A 27,214-nucleotide genomic window follows, 5' to 3' on the forward strand; every position below is an offset into this window, starting at 1 on the left:
GATGGTATAGATGAGCAGATGCAAATACAGCTGCTCTCCAAGTTATTCTATGTAACCTTACCGGAGACATTGGATTTATTAGAGTAATAGCATGATTTCTATTTAACTCAAACGCATGAGATCTGCAACAAATCTTCATACTCGACCTAGGCCACTCAAACCTACCTCTAATAGGACTCGTGTTAGCCGAAACTGGAAAATCCGCCCAATTTGGTCTTCACCCACGACTTCCCTCAGCAGCAGAGGGGAGGGCCCTACCCCCGTTTCAGCCTTACTCCACTCAAGTGCAATGGTTGTAGCAGGTATTTTCCTACTTGTCCGCTTTTACCCTTTAACAGAAAATAATAAATTCATCCAAACAATAGCATTATGCTTAGGGGCTATTACTACACTATTTGCAGCAATATGCGTCCTTACCCGAGATGATATTAAAAAAAACTGTCGGGGCTTCCCTGGTGGCGCAGTGGTTGAGAGTCCGCCTGCCGATGCAAGGGACACGGGTTCGTGCCCCGGTCCGGGAGGATCCCACATGCCGCGGAGCGGCTGGGCCCGTGAGCCATGGCCGCTAAGCCTGCACGTCCGGAGCCTGTGCTCCGCAACGGGAGAGGCCACAACAGTGAGAGGCCCGGGCGTACCACAAAAAAAAAACAAAAACAAACAAAAACTGTCGCTTTTTCTCCTTCAAGCCAGTTAGGCCTTATAATGGCAACAATTGGTATTAACCAGCCTTATCTAGCATTCCTCCACATCTGCACACACGCCTTTTTTAAGGCCATATTGTTTTAGGTGCTCTATTATTCACAGCCTAAATGATGAACAAGACACTTGAAAAATAGAAGGCCTATTTAAAGCAGTACCTTCTACTGTAACAGCCCTCATTATTGGAAGCCTAGCACTGACAGGAATACCATTCCTCACTGGATTTTATTCTAAAGACCTAATTCTCAAAACCACTAACTTATACCAATGCCTGAGGCCCACAAATAACTCTTAATTGCCACGTCCCTCCCAGTTGATAATAGGACTTGCATTATTTTCTTCGCACTGCTAGGACAACCCTGCTTTTCCACCTTAACTTTAATCAGTGAAAATAATCCACGCCTAATTAATTCCACTTCTTTGGTTCTTTTTTTCTACATTATTAGTGCGGTAAGCTATATGTAAAATCTGCTATTTTAACCACTTTTAAATGTACAGTTCTGTGGCATTCAGTACATGCACACTGTTGTGCAACCGTCACCACCATCCATCTCCAGAACTTTTGCACCTTCCCCACTTGAAACTCCCTGTGGATTAGATATTAACTCCCTCTTCCCCACAGCACCCCTCAGCCCCTGGCAACTATCATGCTACTCTCCGTCCCTATGAATCTGACTTCTCTACATACCTCATACAAGTGGGATCATAGAATATTTGTCCTTTTGTGACTGGTTTATTGCACTGAGCATAATGTCCATGTAGTAGCATGTGTCAGAAGTGCCTTCCTTTTTATGGCTGAATAGTATTCCACTGTGTGCATACACAATGTTTTGCATATCTATTCAACTATCAGTGGACACTTGGGCTGCTTCCACCTTTTGACTGTTGTAAACAATGCTGCTATGAACACAGGTATACAACGGTCCAGGTTCCTTCTTTCGTTTCTTTGGGGTGAGGGGATTCACTTCAGTTCACTCACATGATGGCTGGAAAGTGTCGGTTCATTTCAGGCTATTGGACTGAAGGCCTCAGTTCTTGACTATACCACACGGCCCTGTCCACGAGGCTACTTACAACAGGACAGCTTGCCTCCACAGCACAAGGGGTAAGACGGGGGTCGGGGGGAATCCTTTTATAACCTAACCTCAGGAGTGACAAGCCACCACGTCTGCCATATTCTATTCATGAGAAGTGCGTTAACAAGTCCAGGCCATACTCCAGGGGAGGGGATCGCACAAGGGGTGAATGCCAGCAGGTAGGGATCATTGGGAGACATGTTCCATACTGCCTACCACAGCCAGTATTTTGACTCTAATAGGTGGATCTGCAGTGCAAGTACCTATATAAAAGGATACCTAGAAAAGTCCTTTAACTCTCGATTTCTACGGATGACAAAAAATGTTTTTGACATTAACTGGACCCAAAATTCAGCACGAGAAACACAACCTTCTGCACATTATCCTACGTGTAATTATACGGTACTGCTGCTATTCGAAGGGATACTGAATTCACCTGGCAGTTTTTCCTTAGCACAGCGCTGACGATTGTCTGCTTCTGATGCACACCTTTTGTCATCCAGCCCAGCCACACACTGAGTCTTCCAGTCTCTATATAAAAAAGCCTCAAATGCCAGCCAGCCATTTGGGTTCAGCCCCCATGGTTCTGCATCTCAATTCCCAACTTGAGCTCCGGGCTCTGCATCCTCAACCTCCGTATCTATCTTTACCCTTCCTGATGTGGAGTCTGTCCTTCCCCAGCTCTGATCCCACCCATCACAACCCTCTCAATGCTCCTGGGGAAGCCACACCTGCTCCACAGATGAGACCAACTAGCTTGAGGATCTACCCAGCCCTTCCCCTCATTCAGGGATTATCTCCATGATGGTCCCATCTGCTTATTTCTTCATACGGGCTCTACTGCTCTTCTCTGTCTCAGGCTGGGCTATCACTTTCTTCGGAGGTTAATCACTGCCCATACACAGTCCCCGCAGATACTGGGACACTTTGGACCGAAACATGGACCCCCCATATATTTTCTGCCCTCCCCAGGCCCCATTTTTCACCATCTGATACCTAATACGTATTGCATAAATTACTTCAGTATTTTGAAAACGATGAACCAGCTCCCTCTTTTAAATTATTTTAATCTCTATTCTGCAGATAAGAAAAATGAGACTCAGAGAGGTTAAGAACTACCCAAGGTCACACAGCAGTGACAGAAAAACTCCACAGAGTTACCATTGAGTTTCCAGGATGTCCTGAGTGGTTTGTGATTTTTTTTTTTTTTAGGCTGAAAGCCTAGTGGGATGACCACAATTCAGAGGGCGCTGCCTTTCTATTCTGCTCTGTACTCACCCAACACAACCCATCTCCCAATGCACAGAGCCACAGTCCACTACCTCGGACAGCCAAGGACAGGGGATGAAATGCCTATGATCTTACAGTCCTGCGGCATCAACTACCTCACCTTCACTGATACAACCAGAGGAAGACATCTGACCCAAGCAAAGCTAATAAGATTGCCTCTCTTTGATATTTGGAATTGGGGCATTAAAATGCACAGCGACTCAGATGGCAGAACCGTAAGGTCATGCAGAGATGGGGCTGGAGTCAGTGGCCTGGCAAGTCCAAGTTATGTGGGAAGCAAGGCTGGGGACTTCCCTGGTGGTCCAGTGGTTAGGACTCTGTGCTCCCAATGCAGGGGACTCGGGTTTGATCCCTGGTCGGGGAACTAAGATCCCGCATGCAGCATGGCGTGGCCAAAAAAAAAAAAAAAGTTAGGCAAGGCTGTTATCTTTAGAGGTAGGGTACGGTAGGGTAGGTGCCCAGACTGTGGAAGTAAGCTGCCAGGTTTGATCATGCCTCCCACTTACCCGCTGCAGGATTTGGGGCAAGCTGCTTCACCTTTACATGACTCAGTTTTCTCATCTGTAAAATGGGGAAACAAACAGTATTTAACTCAACTCGTTGTTGTTATAATGAAATGAGTGAACATCCACCAAGGTCGTAGCATGGGCACACAGCACACGCTAGGAACTGCTAGCTGTGGTTATTCCAGAGCCGAGAAGACACCCGTAGCTGGAGACCCAAGGATGGAGCAGCTCCCCATGACTTTCCACTTACCAGCAGGTCTGCCAGGACTCAGAGCACTTTATTTCAACCACCAAAAGGTTTCCCCAGAAAAGTAAGAGGAGATTTCCTATGGTATTTTACCTAATTAAATTTCACCTCACACTAAAAGTCTAAAAGTTTAAAAATCATACGCCACACTGATTTGGAAGTTTTATTCTTTTTATTGCAAATTTCTGATAAAGGAAACTACAGGGAAGCTGATTCTCATTTAAACTTTGGTGATAAGAGGACGTTGGAGCTCGGGGCTCACAACACGTGAGTCACCCAGGGGCCTCTGACGTGTGCGGCCGCCTGCATCCCCTCCCAGAGGTTCTGACTTAGTTGGTCTGGGGGCGCAGTCTGGGCGCTGGTAGCTTTTTGAACTGCCCAGGTGATTCCAACTTGCAGCCAGGGTGGAGAACCCCCGCCAGAACTCGTGACGTGGTGGTGGCAGCATTAGAAGCATCACCCACTCACGTCACCCCTTGACCTGAGTCCAGCTGGTGTCCTCTGTCCCCCTCTTCCCAGGTGTGACACGTGCTGACTCTTCCTCCTCGGGGCCCGCAGAGGAGAGAGACGCTGGAGGGGCCGTGGCTCTCGGTGCTGTGGTTTGTGCTGAAGCCAGGAGAACTGTACTAGACACGGCTACTCTATCACAAAAAGAAACTCACTTTCTGATTGCGGAAGAGCATTAACCTTTTTGTTTTTTCACTAAGTGGACATAGTCTTCCTATATAGAGATGCAAAGATTTGTGACAAAATAAGGAAATATATGTTGGATGACATATTCCTTACGTGACTTCTCAGGTCCAAGTTAAAAAAAAAATTTGTCAAGCCATTGAGGGTAAACTATTATGTACTTCAGCAGCATAATTTCTATGGGTGAACAGTAATAGCCAGTTAGAGATTTCAGTTACGATTTCTTCTAAAATAGAAAATGCTTTAATTTTCCTGAGTCCTAGGCAAACAAAAAAAAAGTTTTTCAATTTTTCAAAGTATCCCTGTTTTCTTTTTCCTGGCCACCCTCGTAGTTTAGAATGGCGTGTGTCTCACTATTAGCTTTTACAGACACAGGTGAACGAATAGCACTGGCGCCCATTTTCAATGACTAATCAAATATAGCGATTGAAAATAAAACACCCGTCATCTATGAAGTTGCTCAAAATGAACGTTTCTTAACATTGTTATAAATGCAATATCAATTTGATTCTCTGGCCATACAAAAGTATGAATATCTGTTCCGTTACTGATAGTGAATGATTAACATCTTAACAGTGATAAAATTCTTAAGAGCATTTAAAAAATACATAGGATCCCACTTTTACATCATAATTCTGATGTATTATCGTGCCTTCTATTTTGTCCGCAAAACTGTTATAGGGTAGAGTGCACTGACGTGATAAAACCAAGGCACAAGAATATAGTTACAATAAGTGTATATAAACCCTAGCACTTTGTGTCAATTTTGGAAAAATTTAGAGAGGAGATCAAAGAGCCTGAAAAATTTTCACATCCCATTACGATTAATGAACAACTAATTGTGTAATAAACAGGCTATTAACCGCCATTCCGTTATTGAATATATGGCTATCACTATACAGGCGGTGGATAACTGAAAAAGGTTTTCAATATTAAAACCTGGTATAACTAGGTGGTCGATGTAGATAATTGTGCCTTGCATTATCTAGATAATTGTCTTAAGTTTCCATTTTAATTTGTAATCTATATGGCAGTTATCAATTTTTAAAATATTTTCACTGCATAAATGGTAGGGTTTTTCCCCAAATGTTAAATCCCCTCCCCCTACAAAAGACAGATTTACAAGAAAATACCAATATAAGAAATGCACAGACAACAATAATAAAATCCAAATATGGACTCAAGGGTTGAATTCTAATCTATCAGGACATTCTCTTAATTTAGGGTGAGGAACAACACATTCCTGTGATAATTCATTATCTTCTTAATTTAAAAAAATCACCACGACATTTTTCAAGAGTAAAGTCTTGGCTAGAGCATCAAGCATCGAAGGAAAATTGTTAAGTCTTTTCTCATTCATAAAATGAAAGGGATAAAAGCCTTTCAAAATCCAGGGAGGGCAGGATATTCCATTGAATTTAGAGAAGTGGAATAAAGTGGTAAAAACTGTATGTAATACTTTTAAAGAGAGTGTTTTCAAGACTCCAGGTAAACATTTAGAACCATGAAAACACATTTCTCGGCACATGCACGCCATGAAGAGAACAATCCTGAATGCAGGTACAGCCTGGCTACAGAGGTATCCAGTTCCCGGCCCCACTGGCAAAACCACCTTTGAGGTTCATGTCCCAAGTCCCTTCACATTGGAGCTTCCGGCTTCTGCATCTGTTGGATTTGCTTCTGTAGCTGGTCCTTGTCCAGCTTCATCTTGGCTTCGAGAACTTGCCTGAGGGATCCTATGCTTTCATAGATGGCTGTAAACCCTTTAAGAAGAGGTAAATTTCATAGGAGTCAATATTAAAAAACAAGTCTGGATCAAATCTACAGCAGATAGTAATAATTGATCTGGGCAAAAGATATCAATAGATACTAAAACTACTGGAATAATAGTTTGATGGGAAACAGGATAGTTACCTAGTTTCAGAGTATCTCCCTACAGATAGATACAAAGGGAAAAAGGAAATATTACAGTGGAGAAATCTGACAGACACCACTTTAACCAAGATCAAAGCTAACTTCACCAACACTGGGAGGAACCAACATCATGTATCCTCGATAAGAAAACCCTGGGAAGGACACATCACTTCTGTGGCATTTCTGTTCAAAATGCACACCCTGAATCTAATTAAAAGGAAGCAAACAGATCCAAACTGTGGGACCCTCCACAAAGTGCTGGCTTGTGCTCTTTAATGATGACAACACTACTGTGGAACTGACCTAGATTAAAGGAGACTAAATAAAGAAACATGGTAACTAAATATGATATGTGATTCTGGATTAGAACCTGGATTGGGGAAGGTCTGCTGTAAAGGAAACAATGGTGAAACTTGACAATTGAGTATTGAAAAATGTTTCATCAGGGCTTCCCTGGTGGCGCAGTGGTTGAGAATCTGCCTGCCGATGCAGGGGACACGGGTTCGAGCCCTGGTCTGGGAGGATCCCACATGCCGCGGAGCAACTGGCCCCGTGAGCCACAACGACTGAGCCTGCGCGTCTGGAGCCTCTGCTCCGCAACAAGAGAGCCCGCGATAGTGAGAGGCCCGCGCACCGCGATGAGGAGTGGCCCCTGCTTGCCGCAACTAGAGAAAGCCCTCGCACAGAAACAAAGACCCAACACAGCAAAAATAAATAAATAAATAAATAAAATTTTTTTTTAAAAGGCAAAATTCCTTAAAAAAAAAAAAAGAAAAATGTTTCATCAATATTACACTGTACCATAGTTACTTAAGAGAATGTCCTTGTTCTTAGGGTATATACATTGAAATAATATAGGGGTAAAAGGGTATTCTGGCTTCTGCAACTTACTCCCAGAAGATTTAGGAAAAAAACTTATATTCATACACACACTCACACATTAAGCAAATTTCAAAAGTGTTAACAATTGGTGAATCTAAGTGAAAGATGTATAATTTTTGGACTAGTCTTAATGGTTTTACTAAATTTGAAATTATTTCAAAATAAAAAGCTAAAAATTCCCAATCAAAAGGTAATTTTGTATTATTCTATATTCGTATTGGTTTTTTAAAAATTAATTAATTTATTTTTGGCTTCTTTGGGTCTTCGTTGCTGCGCATGGGCTTTCTCTAGTTGCGGTGAGCAGGGGCTACTGTTCGTTGCGGTGCGCGGCTTCTCATTGCAATGGCTTCTCTTGTTGCGGAGCATGGGCTCTAGGTGCACAGGCTTCAGTTGTGGCTCACGGGCTCCGTAGTTGTGGCTTACGGGCTCTAGAGTGCAGGCTCAGTAGTTGTGGCGCACGGGCTTAGTTGCTCCGCGGCATGTGGGATCTTCCTGGACCAGGGATCGAACCCATCCATGTCCCCTGCATTGGCAGGTGGATTCTTAACCACTGCTCCACCAGGGAAGTCCCCTATTGGTTTTTAAAATAAGTGTCAAAAACATCTTGTCTTCATTAGCATATTTAGAGTTTTCTCTCAGAAAATTTTCTTTATGTAACAATTCATGAAAAAGAAGTATAAAAACTCCTTATTAAAAATAATTTTGTTGGGAATTCCCTGGTGGTCCAGTGGTTAGGATTCAATACTTTCGCTGCCGAGGGCCTGGGTTCAATCCTGGTCAGGGAACTAAAGATCCCGCAAGCCACGTGGTGCAGCCAAAATAATAATAATAATAATATTAATAATAAAAAATGAGTGAGTTTTTTAAAAAATAATGTCCTTACTGAATGAAAAGATACAACATATTACTAAATAAAAGAGTAGGTTACAATTCAGCATGTATTGCATGAGCCTGTATTTGGAAAAGCATATATATATATATATATATATATCCTGTATGTATAGAAAGATAATATACATAAAAAAGAACTCTAGGTAATAGGAGGGTTTATTTTTTTTGTGTGCTTTATGATTTTCCACTAAGAAGTTTGTTTTCGTAACAAGAAAAAGTCAATATTTTTAATTTTTAAAAGGCTCCTATGCATTTCTTCTTAGGTACTAACTATTCACAACCTCAGTGATATGTTGGACAGCTGACAATAAATCCACTCAGCAAATGATGCAAAGTTAATCATCAATAAAATATTCATCTACCATATTCTACCCAAAAGACCAAAAGACCAAGAAAGAAAATTCATTTTTATCTTCACAAGTTCTAAAATTCATAAATTTAATGGCAGCTTCTCCTTAAATTAAATAGTAACCTTGTGGTGGTTACAACAAAATTATTCTTGGGATAACTAACTACTTTTATTTCCATGTGGCCAAAATAGGACAATTCCATGAAGAAAATTCACAGAACCAGAAAACTGGAAGGAATCAGGAGATAATATAGTTCCCCTTCCCACACTACCCGTCTGTCTTCTCTTTCCTGACCATGGTCAACAAGTCTTCACTTAAATACTTTCAGTAAAGAGCTCTGAGGCTCACAATGCACCCGTGTCTTTCTCAGACTGTTAACTGTAGATACTTCTGCTTCATACTGAGTTAAAGTCTGTCTTCAGGTAACTTCCAGTTATTGGTCCCAGTTCTGTATTCCTGAGTTCAGAGGATAAATCGAATCCCTCCTTTACCTGGCAGCACTTCAGAACTTAAAATCATCTCTAACACTGTCTTCTAAACAAGTGTGGAGGCATGGGCCCTGTGGACTTTTGAGCAGAGGAAAATCATTCATTGCCACGGTGGGATATTGCCAGCAGTATAAAATAAGCCTTCAAAGGCCCCTCAAAGATACATGCTTTATATAGATACATATAAAATGCTTTTAACAGAGAAGAAAGCAATGCATTTTAGTTTTAATAGTATTTAATCTTAAAGAATAAAAATATCCTCTTTAATTTTGTTAAGATTTCATTTTGTCTCACTCCCTATATATTCTCTAGTTCTTTGTTGCTAGATTATATAATGGATCAAATAAGCATGGGAGACACATTTAGTAAATACAGAATAAAGAAAGTATTTAAGCCTAAAAAAAAAAGATATATGCTTATTTCTGAGGCATATTGACCTTGGCTTTGATCAGAAGAGAATCTGCAGGTGACACTAAAGAAAATGTACATGAGTTGCAAGCTAAGCGATTTTGGGTTTGTTTGCCTGTCTCTCGAGGTCTGTCTTCATGTCCTTGGCTACGAAGCAACATTTTCGTTCAATATACCACAGCTACTTAGAAAATCACCTAAGGACACTTCATCAGCCAGGTTGGTGGTAGTTGTAGGGTAATATTAATTCACTGGCTTTTAGATCAAACAGAAAATGACCCAGAGAACTGTTTTCTTTTTGGCCTACCCGCATCAACTTCTGCTTTCATTTCCTTCATGTCCTCGGTCATCTGTAACTCAAGCTTGCTGATTCGCCCATGCACCTTCTCCTCTTCTTGTTTTGTCCTCTGCACCTCCAGATTCTTCTTTTGACTCTCTTCTATTCTGTCCAGTCTGGCTGACATCTGGCTGAGCTTCTTCTCCATGTCCCTTTCACTGGCTCCCTGAGATCCACGATAAGAATGGCACTCGATTACTCCAAAGAGTCCGATGCATTCGCATCAGTCATAATACCATTTAAGAACAATCTGCAGGGAACAGAATTGCAAAGGTTGCTTGGTGCTCACCCCAGTATCCATTCTCCCCCTCTTCCATAACAGAGCCCTGATTTTCAGCTGGCTATAAGGTCACCCAGAGTAAAGACTACCTTTTCTATTGTCTCCTGAGTTTGCTGTGGCCCTATGATTGAGTTCTGGCTAATGAGATATAAGTACAAACGTATGTGGCAACTTCCAGGAAAAGTTAAAAAATAGCTGAGGCATATCCTTGCCTCTTCTTTCTTTCTTCTGTTCTTGGAACTAAGAGGTGATGGCTGGAGCTCTAGCGGCCATCTTGAACCATGAGTACAAGGGTCACTCTCTAGGACTGGCAGAGAGTTAAACCAGAAAGATCATGGGTCACTGAGGACTGACAAGCTACCACATTAGCCCTGTGATTCCTACACCCAGACTTCTTTTATGTGAAATATAGATAAGCTTCTATCATATTAAAGTCACCATTATCCTGGAGTTTATTGTTAGTTATTAAGCCTATCTAGATGTAAAAATAGTGCTCCAAAGACCTAGAAGCCTACAAATGTATTATTATGAATCTAGGTAAATCAGGAGATCTGATAAAAATATGGAGACATGTAAAGAACTATTTGAAACAGAATATTTTCTTTCCTTTCCTCTCCACTATGCTTGGTTCTTATGAGAATCTGGGTCTGCAGGCAAGCTTTAGAGGCCAAGACTACAAACATCAAGCTGTAAGGGGGCTACAGCATAACAAAACTCTCTTGACGTGTTCAGTGCACAGTCTGCAATTCAACAGCTCAGCATCGAGAGAGAGCAGAGCCAGAGATGCAATCTACACCAGTCACTTATGCTCCATCAAAGTCCAAGGGGAGGAAGCCGTGAAAGAAAAGAGAAGGGAGAGGGAGATGGTCAGGCTAGATAACCAAACCAAAAAACAACTGCTTGCCAAGTACTGACATTGAATACTATATATGCAAGGCTTCCTTGATATGATTTTTGAGTAGTTCTGCAAACCTTAGTTCTGCAGGAGAGTGGGGTAAAATGAGAAGGAACATGGAAAAGAAAACTGGATTCTGTTCAGATCTTGCACTGTGACACGTCATACTGGGTTTATAGTTTGAAGGAGGGACCTGGAGGGAGAAATCTAGTCAACACTGTTTCTACCAGATTGCAGAATTAAAACAAACTAAATGAAGTATGTAATTGTAAATGCAGCTGGACAATTTGGTTCATTAAGGTCTGGATTTGCTTCATCTTAGCTGAAAGCACTGAAAATTTCTACTTGGTCTTTGTTAACCAAAACAAGTCAAAGTGCTCTGTCTCTCTATAACAAACACAAAGAGTCAATATGAACCATGGAAAGAGATTCTAAGGTAAGAAACAACTGTAACAGCTTAATGTGGTGCTAAATAAATCAATGATAAGTTACGAGGTATTATTCAAACATTGCAGGTCCCACCGAATAACTTTACTATGTTTATGGCTGAACATCAACACCTACACTGTTTTCCTTAACAACAAAGGAAAGCTGATCGATTTTCTGTAAAAGTTCTTTTTCCATCCGTTCTTGTTCCTGTTGCAACCAATTCCGTGCAGATAAAATCTGGTTACTGAGTTCCTCAATTGTACCTTTAAATCTAAAATAAGGAAGTTAGCAAGTTAGTCATAAAACCATTTTAATATGACATCAAACAGTCTCAGTCTCTGACTATCAAATCTCTCAGAAATATATCAGCTTTAAATTCAGCTCACTCAGAATTACATGCTTACCTTTTTCTTAGAATTGCACTTAGCGCTACATTGGGAAGGGAGGAGAGAAGGAGGATATAACAGAAAAGCACCTAATAATACTCCCACCTGTGCAGAGCTGACAGTGTGGACACCAAGGTGTCACACAGTGACAGAGAGCCACGCTACGTACTAATCTTTGCAGTTCAGAGGGTCCAGGGTGCTCTTGGCTCAAAGGACACAGTAGCCTGGCTCCCCTCCAGGCTCGCCTCTTGCCCTGGACTCTTCCTGCTTCTCTCTCTTATCTCCCAGGACTGGAGCCTGGCTCCCTATCTCTCTAATGTTCTCCAAATTGCTCTTGCCCCATACAGATATATATCTTAATTTAAACCAAACAGAAGATTAAAAAAAAAACAACCCCCAACTTCTATTCCTATATAACTCTCCCTTTCCACATACCTTAAAATAACACCCCACACTTGCTGCCTCCCCTTTTATTTTTATTATGAAAGTAATAAAAGTACACAAGGATATATGTGACTTAATAATAATAATAAAATGAACACCCACTGTGGTAGAAGCCCCCAATTCTCTGCAGTATCTGTTCTCCTCTTCTTCCCTATTAAGAAACCCTCAAATGTGAACTGGATCCACGGCTACCTAGTCAAAACTACACTTCTCAGCCTCCCTGGCAGCTACGTGTGGCCCTATGGCTAAGCCAGGCAATGGGACACGTGAGGAAGTGATAAGTAAACTTCCTGGTCATATCATCAAAAACAAAGCTTCTCAGCCTTACCTGGGCAGGAAGCCAAGCCAGCAGTCCTGCCCAACTATGGAGCCCCACCTAACCTGGGAGACTGACCATGGAGCACAGCAGCTTTACTGAATTCATTTATTCTAATAGTTCTTTGATGGAGTCCTTAGAGTTTTCTCTGTAAGATCGTATCATCTGCAAGCAGGGATAATTTTGCTTCTTCTTTTCCGATTTGAATGCCTTTCATTTCTTTTTCTTGCCTAATTGCTCTGGCCAAGAGTTCCAGCACTATGTTGAACAGAACTGGTGAGAGTGGGCATCCTTGTCTTGTTTCTGATCTTAGAGAAAAAGCTTTCAAAATTTCATCGTTGAGTATTAGATTAGCTGTGGGCTTGTCATGTGTGGACTTTATTATGTTGAGATACATTCTATCTATACCCAAATTGTTGAGAGTCTTTATTATGATGTTGAATTTTGTCAAATGCTTTTTCCACATCTATTGAGATGATTGAATGATTTTTATCCTTCATTCTGTTAATGTGATGTATCACACTGATTGATTTGTGTACATTGAAACATCCTTGCATCCCAGGGATAAATCCCAGTTGATCATGGTGTATGATTCTTTTAATGTGCTGTTGAATTGGTTTCTTAGCATTTTGAGATTTTTGCATCTATGTTCATCAGGGATATTGGCCAGTAATTTTCTTTTCTTGTAATGTCTATCTGGTTTTGGTATCAGAGTAATACTGGTCTCATAAAATGAGTTTGGAAGGGTTCTCTCCAACTTTTTGGAAGAGTTTGAGGATGACTGGCATTAATTCTTCTTTAAATGTTTGTTAGAATTCACTCACAAAGCTATCTGGTCCTGGACTTTTCTTTGTTGAGAGGTTTTTGATTACTGATTTAATCTTCTTTCTCATCATTGGTCTGTTCAGATTTTCTATTTCTTCATGATTCAGTCTTAGTAGGTTGTTTCAGGAATTTATTCATGTCTTCTAAGTTATCCAATTTGTTGGCATATGACTGTGCATAGTAGTCTCTTATGATCCTCTGTATTTCTGTGTTATCAGTTAGAGTATCTCCTCTTTCATTTATAATTTTATTTATTTGAGTCCTCTTTCTTTTTGTCTCGGTTAGTCTAGCTAAAGTTTTGTCTATTTGGCTTACCAATTAGTTTTACTGATTTTTCCCCCAGTTGTTTTTCTGTTATTTCCTATTCTCTAATTCATTTATTTCTGGCCTAATCTTTATCATTTCCTTCCTTCTGCTATCTTTGGGCTTAGTTTATTCTTCTTTTTCTAATTCCTTGAGGTATAAAGGTAGGTTGTTTACTCAAGGTCTTTCTTTTTTCTTCATAGAACTGCCTTTGTGGCATCCCATAAGTTTTGGTATGTTGTGTTTCCATTTTCATTTGTTTCAAGATTTTTCGAATTTCCCTTTTGATCTTCTTTGACCCACTGGTTGTTCAGGGGTGTGTTCTTTAATTTTCACATATGTGTGAATTTTCCAAATTTACTCTTGTCGTTAATTTTTAGTTGCATACCATTTTGGTTTGAAAAGGTACTTAACATGATTTCACTCTTCTTTAATTTGTTAAGACTTGTTTTGTCACCTAACATATGATCCTGAGAATGTTCTGTGTGCACTTAAGAATGTATATTCTGGGGCTTCCCTGGTGGCGCAGTGGTTGAGAATCTGCCTGCCAATGCAGGGGACATGGGTTCAAGCCCTGGTCTGGGAAGATCCCATATGCCGCGGAGCAACTAGCCCCGTGAGCCACAATTACTGAGCCTGTGCGTCTGGAGCCTGTGCTCTGCAGCAAGAGAGGCCGCGATAGTGAGAGGCCCGCGCACCGCGATGAGGAGTGGCCCCCACTTGCCGCAACTAGAGAAAGCCCTCGCACAGAAACAAAGACCCAACACAGCCATAAATAAATAAAATTAAAATAAATAAATAAAATAAAATAAAATAATGCCCCCTCCCTTGCCTTTAAAAAAAAAAAAAAAAAAAAGAATGTATATTCTGCAGCTGTTGGATGGAGTGCTCTATATATGTCTGTTAGGTCTCTAGTTGGGAAGGGCTGAGGTGTGAGTGGTGGGGGACTGCCGGCTGGGCTCTATGGTCAGGTGATCCTACTGGCTGGGCTCCCACGGAAGGCAGGGCTGCTAGCTGGGTTGCACAGTCAAATGGAGCCACCAGCTGGACTCTGCAGTTCCCTCTGGTCTGGTGGGGTCACTGTGTTCCCTAGCATAGTGCTGGTGCTGGTTGATGACTCTGTGATGGGGCCTGAGGCTCCACAACTGGGCAGGCTGCTGGTTGTGCACCCCTGATGAGTAAGGTCACTGGCCGGGATCCCTGGTCAGGCAGGGCCACCAGCTGTACCCTGCAGTCAGGTGGAGCTGCAGGCTGTGCTCTGTGGCTGAGTGGGGCTGCTCTCTGGGCTCCCTAGTCAGGGAAGGTCACTGGGTATGTTCTGCTTTTAGGAGGGGTTGTTGGTTGGGTTCCTTGCTTGGGCAAAGCCCAAGGCTCTGCTCGGCAGTCAAGTGGGGCCATGGGCTGGGCTCCACTTCTGGGGTTATAAGCTGGACTCCAAGGCCATCTGGGTCACTGTTCAGGCTCCCGGGTCAGGGGAGGCAAGAAGTTACACTTTATTTTCAATGATTATATTTTCTAGAAGCTCAATTTGGCTGTTGGTCAATTCTGTTGGGTTTTTTTCTGGCCACACCATGTCACTGGTGGGATTTTAGTTCCCCGACCAGGGCTTGAACCCAGGCCCTCAGCAGTGAGAGCACAGAGCCCTAACCACTGGACAGCCAGGGAATTCCCCTGACTGTTCATTTTTGGTAAGCTTTTATTCCTTAGTTGTACCTTCAAAATGTGTATGTGTGTGAATACCCACACATACACATACATACGTATATACACACACATCACTTTATCCAAGAACTCCTATATATGCAGTATTTAGAAGTCTGATTCTGCTTATTGTTGTTTCTTCTCACTCTATTACTTATGTGATTTTTTTTCCTTGTGTTGGTCTACAATTTCTGATGTGGACCATTTTTAAAGTCTTTACTGAATTTGGCAATATTGCTTCTGTTTTATGTTTTGGTTTTTTGGCCGCGAGACATGTGGGATCTTAGCTCCCCTGGCCTACAATTTCTGACTGTACATTCACGTTCCTTAGAATTTCATGTCTGTGGGAAGACTTGAAGACTGAGTATTTGTATTTGTTTCTGCCAGGCATCTCGGGCCACTACCAAATCAAGATCATTCTAAGATAAATTACTTATTCTGGTTTCTTCAAGGTGCTTGGGTAACGTGAATTCTAACTCTAAATCCACGTAGAAGTTGTACTGTGGTCCTGAATTTTCAAGGAATGCCTTTTACCCTTCTACCCAGAATCAAGATTTCGACAGGAAAGTTTCCTTATGATGTCTCTGTGGAATATTTTTTTTTTTCTCCTAGTTCATCCAACCAGGGTTTTACCTTTTGGGTCTCTAATCTGTCCTTCTACCTTACACAGGCCCCAGGCTTGGTCCCCTTACCTCTGTGAACAGCCTTTGTGTCTAGACTTCTGGACTTTAAATTGTAGGAAGAAAAAGAAAGATGTTCATGACCGCTAATAATATCTACTAAGGAAGAAAAAATACTAAGATGTTTATTTTCTTCCTGTGCGATGGAAGGAAGGGGATGGGAGATCTTTCTGTACTTGGCAAGACTGCAGAATGTATGAGAAAGAGTGACATAACTCAGTAATGATATAATACAGATAATTAGAGGAAAGGAAACATGGTTTTCATAAGAGAATTCCTGTTAAATCAGCCATAACCCTAAAATGGCATTAAGCATGGAGAGAATGAGATACAAGAACCAGGAGAATAATAAATTTAAAACTTCCACAAGCCTCTAACAAGTTCCATACTGAAGTCATCTTGAAAAAAATATAATAAGTCAAATACACAAACAAACACACACATACACATCTATGGTCACTACTGGCTCTGCTTTGGCAGGAAAATGCCAAGCTCATGAAGATTCATGACAGGGAAAAGTGTATGGTTCTGTGATTGAGCAGAAGAGCAGCAGATGAGTTTCAGTGGGGGCAAGTCCAGTTTAAAGTGTCACTAAAACACAATGCAAAGTATAACACATCAGACGGTCCTTAACTAGACAGCTCAGCAGCCCCTAGGTGCAGACCTCTCTCACCTAGACGACTGCAACAATGCCCGCCCCCAGCCGACGTCCCCATCTCTGCTTCAGCCCCTGTGATCCATCTTCCAACTGCGATCAAGGCCATTTTCAAAAACTAACATATACATCTGACTACATCACCCTATCTGCTTAAAATCCTCCAACGGCTCCTTATTGCTCCAGGGAAAGAAACAAGATGTCCTGAACACGGTCTACAGGGCCCTGCATGCTGGCCCACCTCCTCTCCAGCCTCATTCCCCACCAGCACGCTCTGTTCAGCCCCCTCTGCACCCTGCAGTTTCCCTCACGTCACATTCCTCCCGCGACGGGCTATTCCATCTCCTCTGTCTTCACCTCACTCTTTTCCTCGTGAATGCCATTCGTGCTTCAGCTCTCACTACCAACATCGCCTCCTCCGGAAGGTCCCACAACCAGGCTTCTGTTACTCATTCTCACAGCACCACCCTATTAGCTTCCCACGGCTACTGTGACACGTCATCACACACATGGTGGCTTAAAACAACACAGTCATTCCCTTTTGGTTCTGAAGGCCAGAAGTCTGAAATCAGTTTTCAGTGGAGCAGACGTGGTCCTTTCTGGAGGCTCTGAGGGGAGAACAGTTTCCTTGCCTTTTTAAGCCCCTAGTGGCCGCCTGTCTTCCATGGCTGATGGCCCCCTCCCCCACCTTCATAGCACATCACACTCCAATCTCCGCTTCTGTTGTCACATGGCCTTCTCTCACGATTCTGACCCTCCTGCCTCCCTCTTATAGGGACTCTAGGGACTATTACATCGGGTTTACATAGATAACACTGTATCATCTACTCATCTTAAGATCTTTAACCTAATCACATTTGCAAAGTCCCTGTTTGCCATATAATATTCACACGGATTAGAACGTGGCGATATTTGGAGGAACCATTATTCAGAGTACCACAACCACGTATCTTTCCTTCAAAGCACTTATCACCATTAGTGATAATATAGCATGCACCATATTTAGTGTGCTATATTTAGGTCATTATTCAATTAATCCTCATCAGCTCGCTAGACTATCAACTCCGCAAGGATAAGAACAGAGCCTGTTTTTCTTCATTACTGGATCCTCAGCACCTAGGCCATATTCAAGAAATATATGTTGGATAAACAGATGGGTTATTATCCAATCACTAAAAACAATAATTAGGAAGGTAAAGTGGCAACAGGCTACGAGGAAATTTTCCCGTGAACTTCCATTATGGTTTTCACTTTGCTTGTGCAATAAATAAAAACCAAAAGGGAAAAAATTACAGTATTGAGTAAGCTCATGAAGAACTTCAACCAAAACAGATGTTTCTAAGTTGATTACTCACTTATTGTCCAAAAGCTGAAGCTGGTGGTTACTGTCTCTGTGGGACATCTTCAGTTTGGTGCTTTGCTCGGATATCGACAAGTCCACTCTGTTCAAAAGCTGAGAAATCTGGAAAAGAAACTTCGCTTGTAAATGTCATATCAAACCTTTTCAGAAGGAATTTCAGAAAACATTAGTGAGCTGTATTCTCGTCAATGGCATTAAATTCAATCTAATTTCATAAATTCATTTAGGAAATCACCTCATCTCTCCACTTCCATTTTCTTTTATACACACCCATCAAAAATCAAGACCAGGGGCTTCCCTGGTGGCGCAGTGGTTGAGAGTCCGCCTGCCGATGCCGGGGACACGGGTTCATGCCCCGGTCTGGGAAGATCCCGCATGCCGCGGAGTGGCTGGGCCCGTGAGCCATGGCCGCTGAGCCTGCGCATCCGGAGCCTGTGCTCCGCAATGGGAGAGGCCACAACAGTGAGAGGCCCACATGCCGAAAATAAATAAATAAATACATCAAGACCAGAGGAGTTCCCTGGTGGTCTAGTGGTTAGGATTCTGGGCTTTCACTGCCGTGGCCCAGTTTCATTCTCTGGTCAGGGAACTGAAATCCCACAAGCTGCATGGCACAGCCAAAAAAAAAAAAAAAATCAGACCAGTAGCACTGCCAAAATATTCATCATGCACTGAGCACTTAACTACAGGTCTCTGATGAGCAAGCCCAGCCTCTGCCCAGGAGCACTACTTCCCCCTGCTGGCATAAAATGTAAGTCATTTTTACCTTGAAATTTCTACCATTAGTGTGGTTGCTAATCACAGAATGGAATTCTTATCACTTACAGATTCCATCAAGGTCCCAGATTTACCTCCGTATCAAGTTAAGTTACCAGAATATATAATTTTTAAACTATAACCCCTCTCACTCCTTTGTCCCACTACCTATCCATTTCCCTTGTCTTTTTACTAAAATGTATTGAATGATATAAAACTAGCCCTTTATGAAATGCCTTTATTTTCTGCAAAAATTCTGATGTTCAATGTTCCTTAATTCGAGATTCACAGAATAGGTATTCATCAGATCCGAAACAAAGAAAAATTATGTCTCTTCTTATGGATTTCTATATGTTTTTTACTCGGTTTGGCTACTAGAAAGCTTAGTATTTCCTTAGCATCTATTTTCTGATCTAATAATTCTGTCCTCACATTTCTTTAGAGAAAATTATTGGACTTATTTCATTTTATTCTTTTTTTCAAGGTTTTATAATAACTATTTTTTACATAAGTAGCTTTAGATCCTTATCAGAGGTAGCTAGCACACAAGTATGTTTAACCCAGTAAATTGACTAGATACCCCATTTTACTGAACAGTCTCTCTTTAAATGAAGAATAGCAAGTAAGGCCGACACTGTAGGGAAAGTCCTAGAAGATAGGCCCCATTATGGCAAAGGGGAACTTCTAAGAAGCCAAAAAAAAACTGAAATGCCAAGAGTTTTGCTTTGAGAAATTAATCTGTGAATTGCAAGGTGGAATACTCTGAAATTTATTAGCCAGCCTACTCTCTAGCTTTGTTTTAATCTTTTCCCACATACAAACTATGTGATGAGGCAGTCCATAAGTCTCATGAATAAAGTATCTATTTCCTGAGCCCCAACTGGGATGAGTGCCCTGTAAAACAATGCTTTGATCACTTACCTGTGTAAGAGATAGTTTTGGAGATATAATTTAGAAGTTTTGGAACATGTTAATTGTTTGAAGAAGGAGGGGAAAGAATCTTTAAAATTAGGACTGTACTGAAAAATCTTGGCATTTTGGTCACATACTCACAAAGGGCCACTCCAGTGAAACAGAAGGAGGAAGAAGAAAAGGGATGCTTATGCTGGGTGCCCTACCTAGTTTCTCAGGCAGGAAATAATCAACACCACGTTATTGTTCGATAAGAACAAATACTCACTTTCACAAAGGTACCTGAAACAGGTCATACCTGTCCCTCTGCATCTTTGATTTTCGTTTCCAAGATCAGCTTGGCAGCCTGCTGCTCTTTGTTCAAGTGCTGGAGCCCCTCGTAGGTCGTTTTGTGCTCAGCAGAGAGTCTGGCTATGCTGGCGTCACATCTATCCGGGCAAACGACAAAGATAATTCTTATCAAAGTCTTCAAACACGCGCTAAAGCATCCTTACACACTATAAAGTGCACGACCGCACTCGAAGAAACTGCACTATGAATCATGCCTTTTAACAGAATTCTGAATGAATGCGGAGAGCTGCTCTCATTACGGTTTTTAAGTTAAACCACAGGGATGTTGCTTAATAAGACTAGAGATGTAACCATCAAAGCAACAAAGCCTCTACAAGGCTCACGAGTACAAAACTGAATATGCAGTGAGAGCCCAATTACAACAAGCTTACACAGTGAGCCAGATGTGGTCTGTCGCTCTGTAGCACCACTTCCGCCCTCCCAGGTTCGGGGCCTCTTTGGATTTTGGAGGCAACTTCTACCACATTTGAAAGTACTATTCCTAACCTTTTACCAAACCACCTGTAAGGCTGTATGCTTTAAGTGTGGTCCAGAGCAGAAGGCTCTACAGCTGGTCCCAGCTGCTCTGCCCTTGAGCCTTACAACTTGGCAGTTCCAAAGGCGCCCAAAGTATTTGCGGCAGATAAGCTGGGTTATGAAGCCTCTGTCAAACACTAACAGCAGAGTCACAGAATGACCCCCTAGGAATTGAGAGCAAAGTCATGCCCTGTTCCAACACAATCATTCCTGCTTTGAGAAGGAGCAGCCAGCTTGCTACTGGGCTCCAGTAGAGACTGCATGCCTAAGCAGGAGTCACTGAGTGACCATGCAATCTGGGCAGCCCATCATGAACACCAAGCCATAGAAGTGGGCATATGGGCAGCACTCCGTCTTGGAGGGAAAGGGATATACAGACGTCAGGCTTAACAGTCCTAAAGGCATAAGTAAATTACAGGAGCCCAGACTCCTGTGGCCTCTACTCTTCCTACTGCCAGTTTCCTTCAACTCACATGTATGGCCTGGGATCAGATGAGCTTAAAATACAAATGTTTAAAGTACTCCACAATCAAAGATAGATTCACATCCATCAAGAGAACTCTAAACTATTTTTAAAAAGCAAAGATGAAAAAAGAATAAGGGGTTAAGAGAAAAAAATGAGAAATCCTAGAAATAAGCTAAACAGTTTTCTTAATAGAGCTGACAAACATGACTGGACATGATTGAAGATAAAATCAGTGAATTAGAAGATAGTAGCAAGGAGCTCACTCAGAATGCAGCAAAGACAGACAGAGATTCAAAACATGAAAAAATAGTTAAGAAAGATGGAGGACAAATAAGGAGATGCTAACGTAAGTCAAAGGGAGGTTGAGAAGTCCCAAAAGAAAAAATGGAGAGAATGGCAAAAAAGCAATATTTGAGGTGTGAGTGCTGACAACTTTCTAAAACTGAAAAAAGACATGTGTTTTAAAGTATTCAATGAATACAAAGTGGCATAAGTAAAAATAGAGCATGGTGAAATTCAGATAACCCATGATAAAGATAAAGATTTTAAAAGCTACCAGAGACTACAGACAAAATGACTTTTTTGACTGACTGTAAGATTGACAGCACACAAGTGATATCAGAAGACAGTAGATATCAGAAGACAAAAAATATCATAAGATGTTGGAGAAACAGCTTCTAAGGATTGAGCGGAAACAACCTATCATGCAAGAATAAGTACAAAATACAGTTTTAGACATACAAAGATTAAGAAATGTATCACCCACACAGCCATACTGAAAAAGTCATTAAATAATAGACTTCAGTAAGAAGAAAAGAACACCCAGAGAGAAGGAGTAGGATGTAAGAAACAACAGTGAGCAAACTGAGAAAATTTTTGGAAAATTTATTGGTTTGTAGACTCTGAAGAAAGTAAGCTACCAGTTCAATTATTCCAAACTTCTTGAGTCCTTACTTGGTATTGAATCACATTTTCTCTTGTTTAGCTTAATCATTTGGCTAAAATGCTATAGTCCTTTTTGGAAGTAACAGAAAAAAAAAGTATTAGGAAAAAAAAATGTTTAATATTGACTAAAATATTTTTTAATATTTTAAAACACAATCTGACAAACTGCATATATGCACTTTCTAAATTTCAATGTTCATAATAAAATAGACACAAAGCAACAATTATGTCACTATCCTTCTATACTGGAAATCTTTTTTAATGTTTAATGCTCAATGCTGGCATTTGTACAATCATGCTATATCACACACTGTAGGTGGAAAAGTATATTTTATAAGCTTTCTTGAGGGCAACTTGGCAGTATATACCCCAAATCTTGAAACATGAATATATTTCTATGTACCTTTCAATCTAGGAATTAACCCCAAAGAAACAAAAGTGTGAGCAAAGAAAAATCAAACTAATTAAATTCTGTATAAATTCCTTGAACAATTTCCTGTTTTAGGATAAAACAAAAATCCTTTAAAACGCTCAGAAAGAGTTGGTCCCAACCCACTTACCTCCCTGCATCATCTCCTATATTCTGTCCCCGTTTTTCCTCTGCCCTCAGCCACACTGATTACACTTCAGGACTTTGAACTTATGTCACTCCTTCCCACTTCAAGGCCTTGATGCAGGCTGTTCTCTCCGTCTGCAGTGTTCTTCCCTGCCCTTTTCACCTGCTTAGTTACTATTCATCCCTCAAGCTAAGCACACAAGTCACTTCCTTATGGAAGCCTTCCTGGAGCCCCCAGAGTAGATCGGGTACAGCAAGTACACACTTTCAGGATGCCCCATATTTCTCTTTTACTGAACTTCTTATAATAAACATTTATTATTATTACTATTTATTATCATTAATCTCTTAATCCTTGTTTCATGACACGTTCTCATCATTAGTCCATGCATGGCTCACTTCATTCAGTTAATTATTATTATTATTATTATTATTATTTGCTGTATGCGGGCCTCTCACTGTTGTGGCCTCTCCCGTCGCGGAGCACAGGCTCCGGACGCGCAGGCTCAGCGGCCATGGCTCACAGGCCTAGCCGCTCCGCGGCATGTGGGATCTTCCCAGACCGGGGCATGAACCCGCGTCCCCTGCATCGGCAGGCGGACTCTCAACCACTGCACCACCAGGGAAGCCCCAGTTAATTACTTTTTAATAACTGCTCCTATTCTGAATCCTGTCATCATTCCCTTGTTCTCCTTTTAAGACTATATTGCACACATACACACACGTATGCATGTGTGTGTATATATACATATATACATACATATATATATATTTCTTGAAAGTATGTTATGTGTGCATTAGTTGAATTCAACTTTTAAAAAGCCATTATGTCATATGTAATATTTTGATACTTATTGTTTTCACTTATTGCTAAGATTCAACTATATTGTTACATGCCACTGTAGTTCTTCATTTTAACTACAGAATAACATTCTACTGTTTGTTACGATTTATTTGTCCATACTCCCACTGCTGGGCACTTTGGGTTATTCTGGGATTTTGCTATTGTGAACAATGCTGCTATGAACATGCTCTCCTGTGGTACAAGTACAACCATGTATCTCAGGCAGAAACTGATGGATCACAGAGTATGTGTATGTTCAACACTGGGAGGTACTATCAGACCCCACTAATTTATACTCCTACGAGCAATGGGTAAGAGATCCTAGGCACCTACACCCTCTCTAATGCTTGGCATTGTCAGATATTTCAGATGCCAATCAACTGGGTGTAAAAAAGCATACATTGTTATGTTTTTAAATTTTCATTTCAACATTAACCAGTGATGTTGAATCTCTTCACAGGTTTATTGGCCATATGTGTTTCTTCTTTCGTAAGATATCAGTTTATGTCTCTTACCCACTGTTATATTGGGTTGTTGGCATTATTCTTATTAACTTGTATGAGGTCTTTATATATTCTTGACACTAACCTTTTACCATCCAATATCTTCCTCAATTTGTAACTTCTTATTTTCTTCTTTAAGAATGATGAGCAACATTTTAACTTTTAAAATAATCAAATCCATCAATGCCTTTTATATCAAGAAGAAATCCTCTGCTACCTAAAGGTCTAAAACAGGGGTCCCCCAACCCCCGGGCCACAGACCAGTACCGGTCCATGGCCTGTTAGGAACCGGGCTGCACAGCAGGAGGTGAGCGGCAGGCGAGCGAGTGAAGCTTCATCTGTATTTACAGCCGCTCCGCATCGCTTGCATTACTGCCTAAGCTCCGCCTCCTGTCAGATCAGCAGCGGCATTAGATTCTCATAGGAGCGCCAACCCTACTGTGAACTGCGCATGGGAGGGATCTAGGCTGCGCACTCCTTATGAGAATCTAATGCCTGATGATCTGAGATGGAGCTGAGGCGGTGATGCTAGTGCTGGGGAGTGGCTGCAAATACAGCTTATCATTAGCAGAGAGGTTTGACTGCACAGAGACCATAATAAATCAATTGCTTACAGACTCATATCAAAACCCTATTACTTGAGGTGGAGAGACCTAGAGTCTGTCATACAGAGTGAAGTAAGTCAGAAAGACAGACACAAATACCGTATGCTAACACATATATATGGAATTTAAGAAAAAAAAATGTCACGAAGAACCTAGGGGTAAGACAGGAATAAAGACACAGACCTACTAGAGAATGGACTTGACGATATGGGGAGGGGGAAGGGTGAGCTGTGACAAAGTGAGAGAGAGGCGTGGACATATATACACTACCAAACGTAAAAAAGATAGCTAGTGGGAAGCAGCCGCATAACACAGGGAGATCAGCTCGGTGCTTTGTGACCACCTAGAGGGGTGGGATAGGGAGGGTGGGAGGGAGGGAGACGCAAGAGGGAAGAGATGTGGGGACATATGTATATGTATAACTGATTCACTTTATTATTAAGCAGAAACTAACACACCATTGTAAAGCAATTATACTCCAATAAAGATGTTAAAAAAAAAAACCCTATTACTGGCTTCCCTGGTGGCGCAGCAGTTAGGAGTCCACCTGCTAATGCAGGTGACACGGGTTCGAGCCATGGTCCGGGAAGATCCTACATGCCCCAGAGTAACTAAGCCCGTGTGGAGCAACTAAGCCCGTGGGCCACAACTACTGAGCCCGCGGGCCTAGAGCCTGTGCTCCGCAACAAGAGAAGCCACAGCAATGAGAAGCCCACGCACGACAAATAGAGTAGCCCCCACTCGCCGCAACTAGAGAAAGCCTGCGCGCATCAACGAAGACCCAACCCAGCCAAAAATAAATAAATAAATAAATTTATGAAAAAAAAAAACCCTATTACTGAATGGTAAGTGACAATTAAGCTGCATCTGGTGGCAGGCTTTACAGTGGCAAGTGAGTTGATGTACTTCAATTGTAGAGCTGCATCTGGTGGCAGGCTTTAAGTCAGAATCCAACACTTATTTTAGTCCACGCGTGGCCCGCCCATTATTTTATTTACCACTTCCATCCACGCCTCTTTCCCACGCTGTGCACTTATCTCAGTCACAGTTTGGGTAAGCCCACAAGCTAACCCTAGCCAAAACGAGTAATAAACAAACGCTGCTGGAGAGCTTCTTTGAAAAGACCCAATGATGAGACAGCAGAAGCCTCTAAGACTGCCAACAAAAAGAAAGCTGCATTTAAAAGAAAATACCAAGAGTCCTACTTAAATTAGGGGTTCATCGCAACAGGTGATTCACATTCTCCAAGCCCGCTTTGTATAATATGTGGCAACCGGCTATCCAACAAAGGCACGAAACCTTCAAAACTGCTTCTCCACGGGGAGACCAAGCACCCTGCATTAAAAGACAAGGCTTTGGAGTTTTTCAAAAGAAAAACACATGAACACGAAGAACAGAAGCAAGTATTGAAGGCCACCACTTCATCAAATGTGTCTGCACTGAGAGCATGAAATGTGTCTGCATTGCTAAAGCTAAGAAGCCCCTTACTGTTGGTGAAGAGATGATCCTGTCTGCTGCTACGGACATTTGTCATGAACTTTCAGGAGAGGCTGCAGTTCAAAAGGTGGCACATGTTCCTCTTTCGGCTAGCACCATAACTAGATGAACTGATGAAACAGCAGAGGATACTAAGGCACAACTGTTAGAGAGGATTAATGAGTCACCATGGTATGCAATCCAGGTTGACGAGTCTACCAAAGTTGACAACAAGGCAACAATGCTTGTTTTTGTGCGATACATCTTTCAGGAGGATGTGCATGAGGATATGTTATGTGCACTTTTGTTGCCAACCAACACCACAGCTGCAGAACTATTAGGGTCTTTGAATGATTACATATCAGGAAAACTGAATTGGTCATTTTGTGTCAGTATATGCACAGACAGAGCGGCTGCCATGACTGGACAGCTTTCTGGTTTCACTACTCAGGTCAAAGAGGTCGCTTCTGAATGTGAGTCCACACACTGTGTCACCCATAGAGAAATGATGGCTACCCAAAAAATGTCACCTGAACTTAACAACGTTTTGCAGGATGTGATTAAAATTATCAACCACGTTAAAATACATGCCCTTAACTCACGTCTGTTCGCGCAGCTCCATGAGGAGATGGACGTAGAGCACAGAGGTATTCTCTCATACACAGAAGTGAGATGGCTTTCTAAAGGTAGGTCACTGGCCAGAGTTTTTGAGTTACAAGAGCCGCTCCAGAGATTTTAGAAAAACAGTCACCAGTGGCAGCACATTTCAGTGACACAGAATGGGTCACAAAACTTGCTTACTTGTGGGCTTCCCTGGTGGCACAGTGGTTGAGAGTCCGCCTCCCGATGCAGGGGACACGGGTTCGTGCCCCGGTCCGGGAAGATCCCACATGCCGCAGAGCGGCTGTGCCCGTGAGCCATGGCCGCTGAGCCTGCGCGTCCGGAGCCTGTGCTCCGCAACGGGAGAGGCCACAACAGTGAGAGGCCCACGTACCGCAAAAAAAAAAAACCCACAGAAAACAAACAAAAAAAACTTGCTTACTTGTGAGAAATATTCAACCTGCTCAGCGAACTCAATCTGTCACTTCAGGGGAGAACCACAACTGTGTTCAAGTCGGCAGATAAGGTGGCTGCATTCAAAGCCAAACTGGAATTATGGGGGCGATGAGTGAATGTTAGGATTTTTGACATGTTTCAAACATTAGCAGAGATTTTGAAAGAGACTGAGCCAG

The 27,214-nt window shown here is 41.9% G+C and overlaps 1 protein-coding gene across 6 annotated transcripts in view; it reads right to left on the reverse strand.

The window, feature by feature from the left end:
* Nucleotides 1–3,556: 3,556 nt before the first annotated feature.
* The window catches only part of FAM81A (family with sequence similarity 81 member A), a 125,018-nt gene continuing 101,360 nt past the window's right edge, over nucleotides 3,557–27,214 (reverse strand). For 5 of the 6 annotated variants that reach the window (XM_049706019.1, XM_049706021.1, XM_033437051.2 and 2 more), the window contains exons 5-9: nucleotides 20,019–20,148; nucleotides 18,048–18,154; nucleotides 11,518–11,653; nucleotides 9,749–9,944; nucleotides 3,972–6,271 (exon numbers count right to left, since the gene is read on the reverse strand). In XM_049706019.1, the coding sequence (XP_049561976.1) occupies nucleotides 6,147–6,271; nucleotides 9,749–9,944; nucleotides 11,518–11,653; nucleotides 18,048–18,154; nucleotides 20,019–20,148 (694 nt within the window). In that variant the 3' untranslated portion in view covers nucleotides 3,972–6,146. Of the gene's footprint in view, nucleotides 3,627–3,971; nucleotides 6,272–9,748; nucleotides 9,945–11,517; nucleotides 11,654–18,047; nucleotides 18,155–20,018; nucleotides 20,149–27,214 lie in introns of those variants that run through there. The other variant, XM_049706020.1, reaches the window with a different exon arrangement.

This window comes from Orcinus orca, chromosome 2, assembly GCF_937001465.1.
Source record: "Orcinus orca chromosome 2, mOrcOrc1.1, whole genome shotgun sequence".
Classification (NCBI taxonomy): Eukaryota; Metazoa; Chordata; class Mammalia; order Artiodactyla; family Delphinidae; genus Orcinus; species Orcinus orca.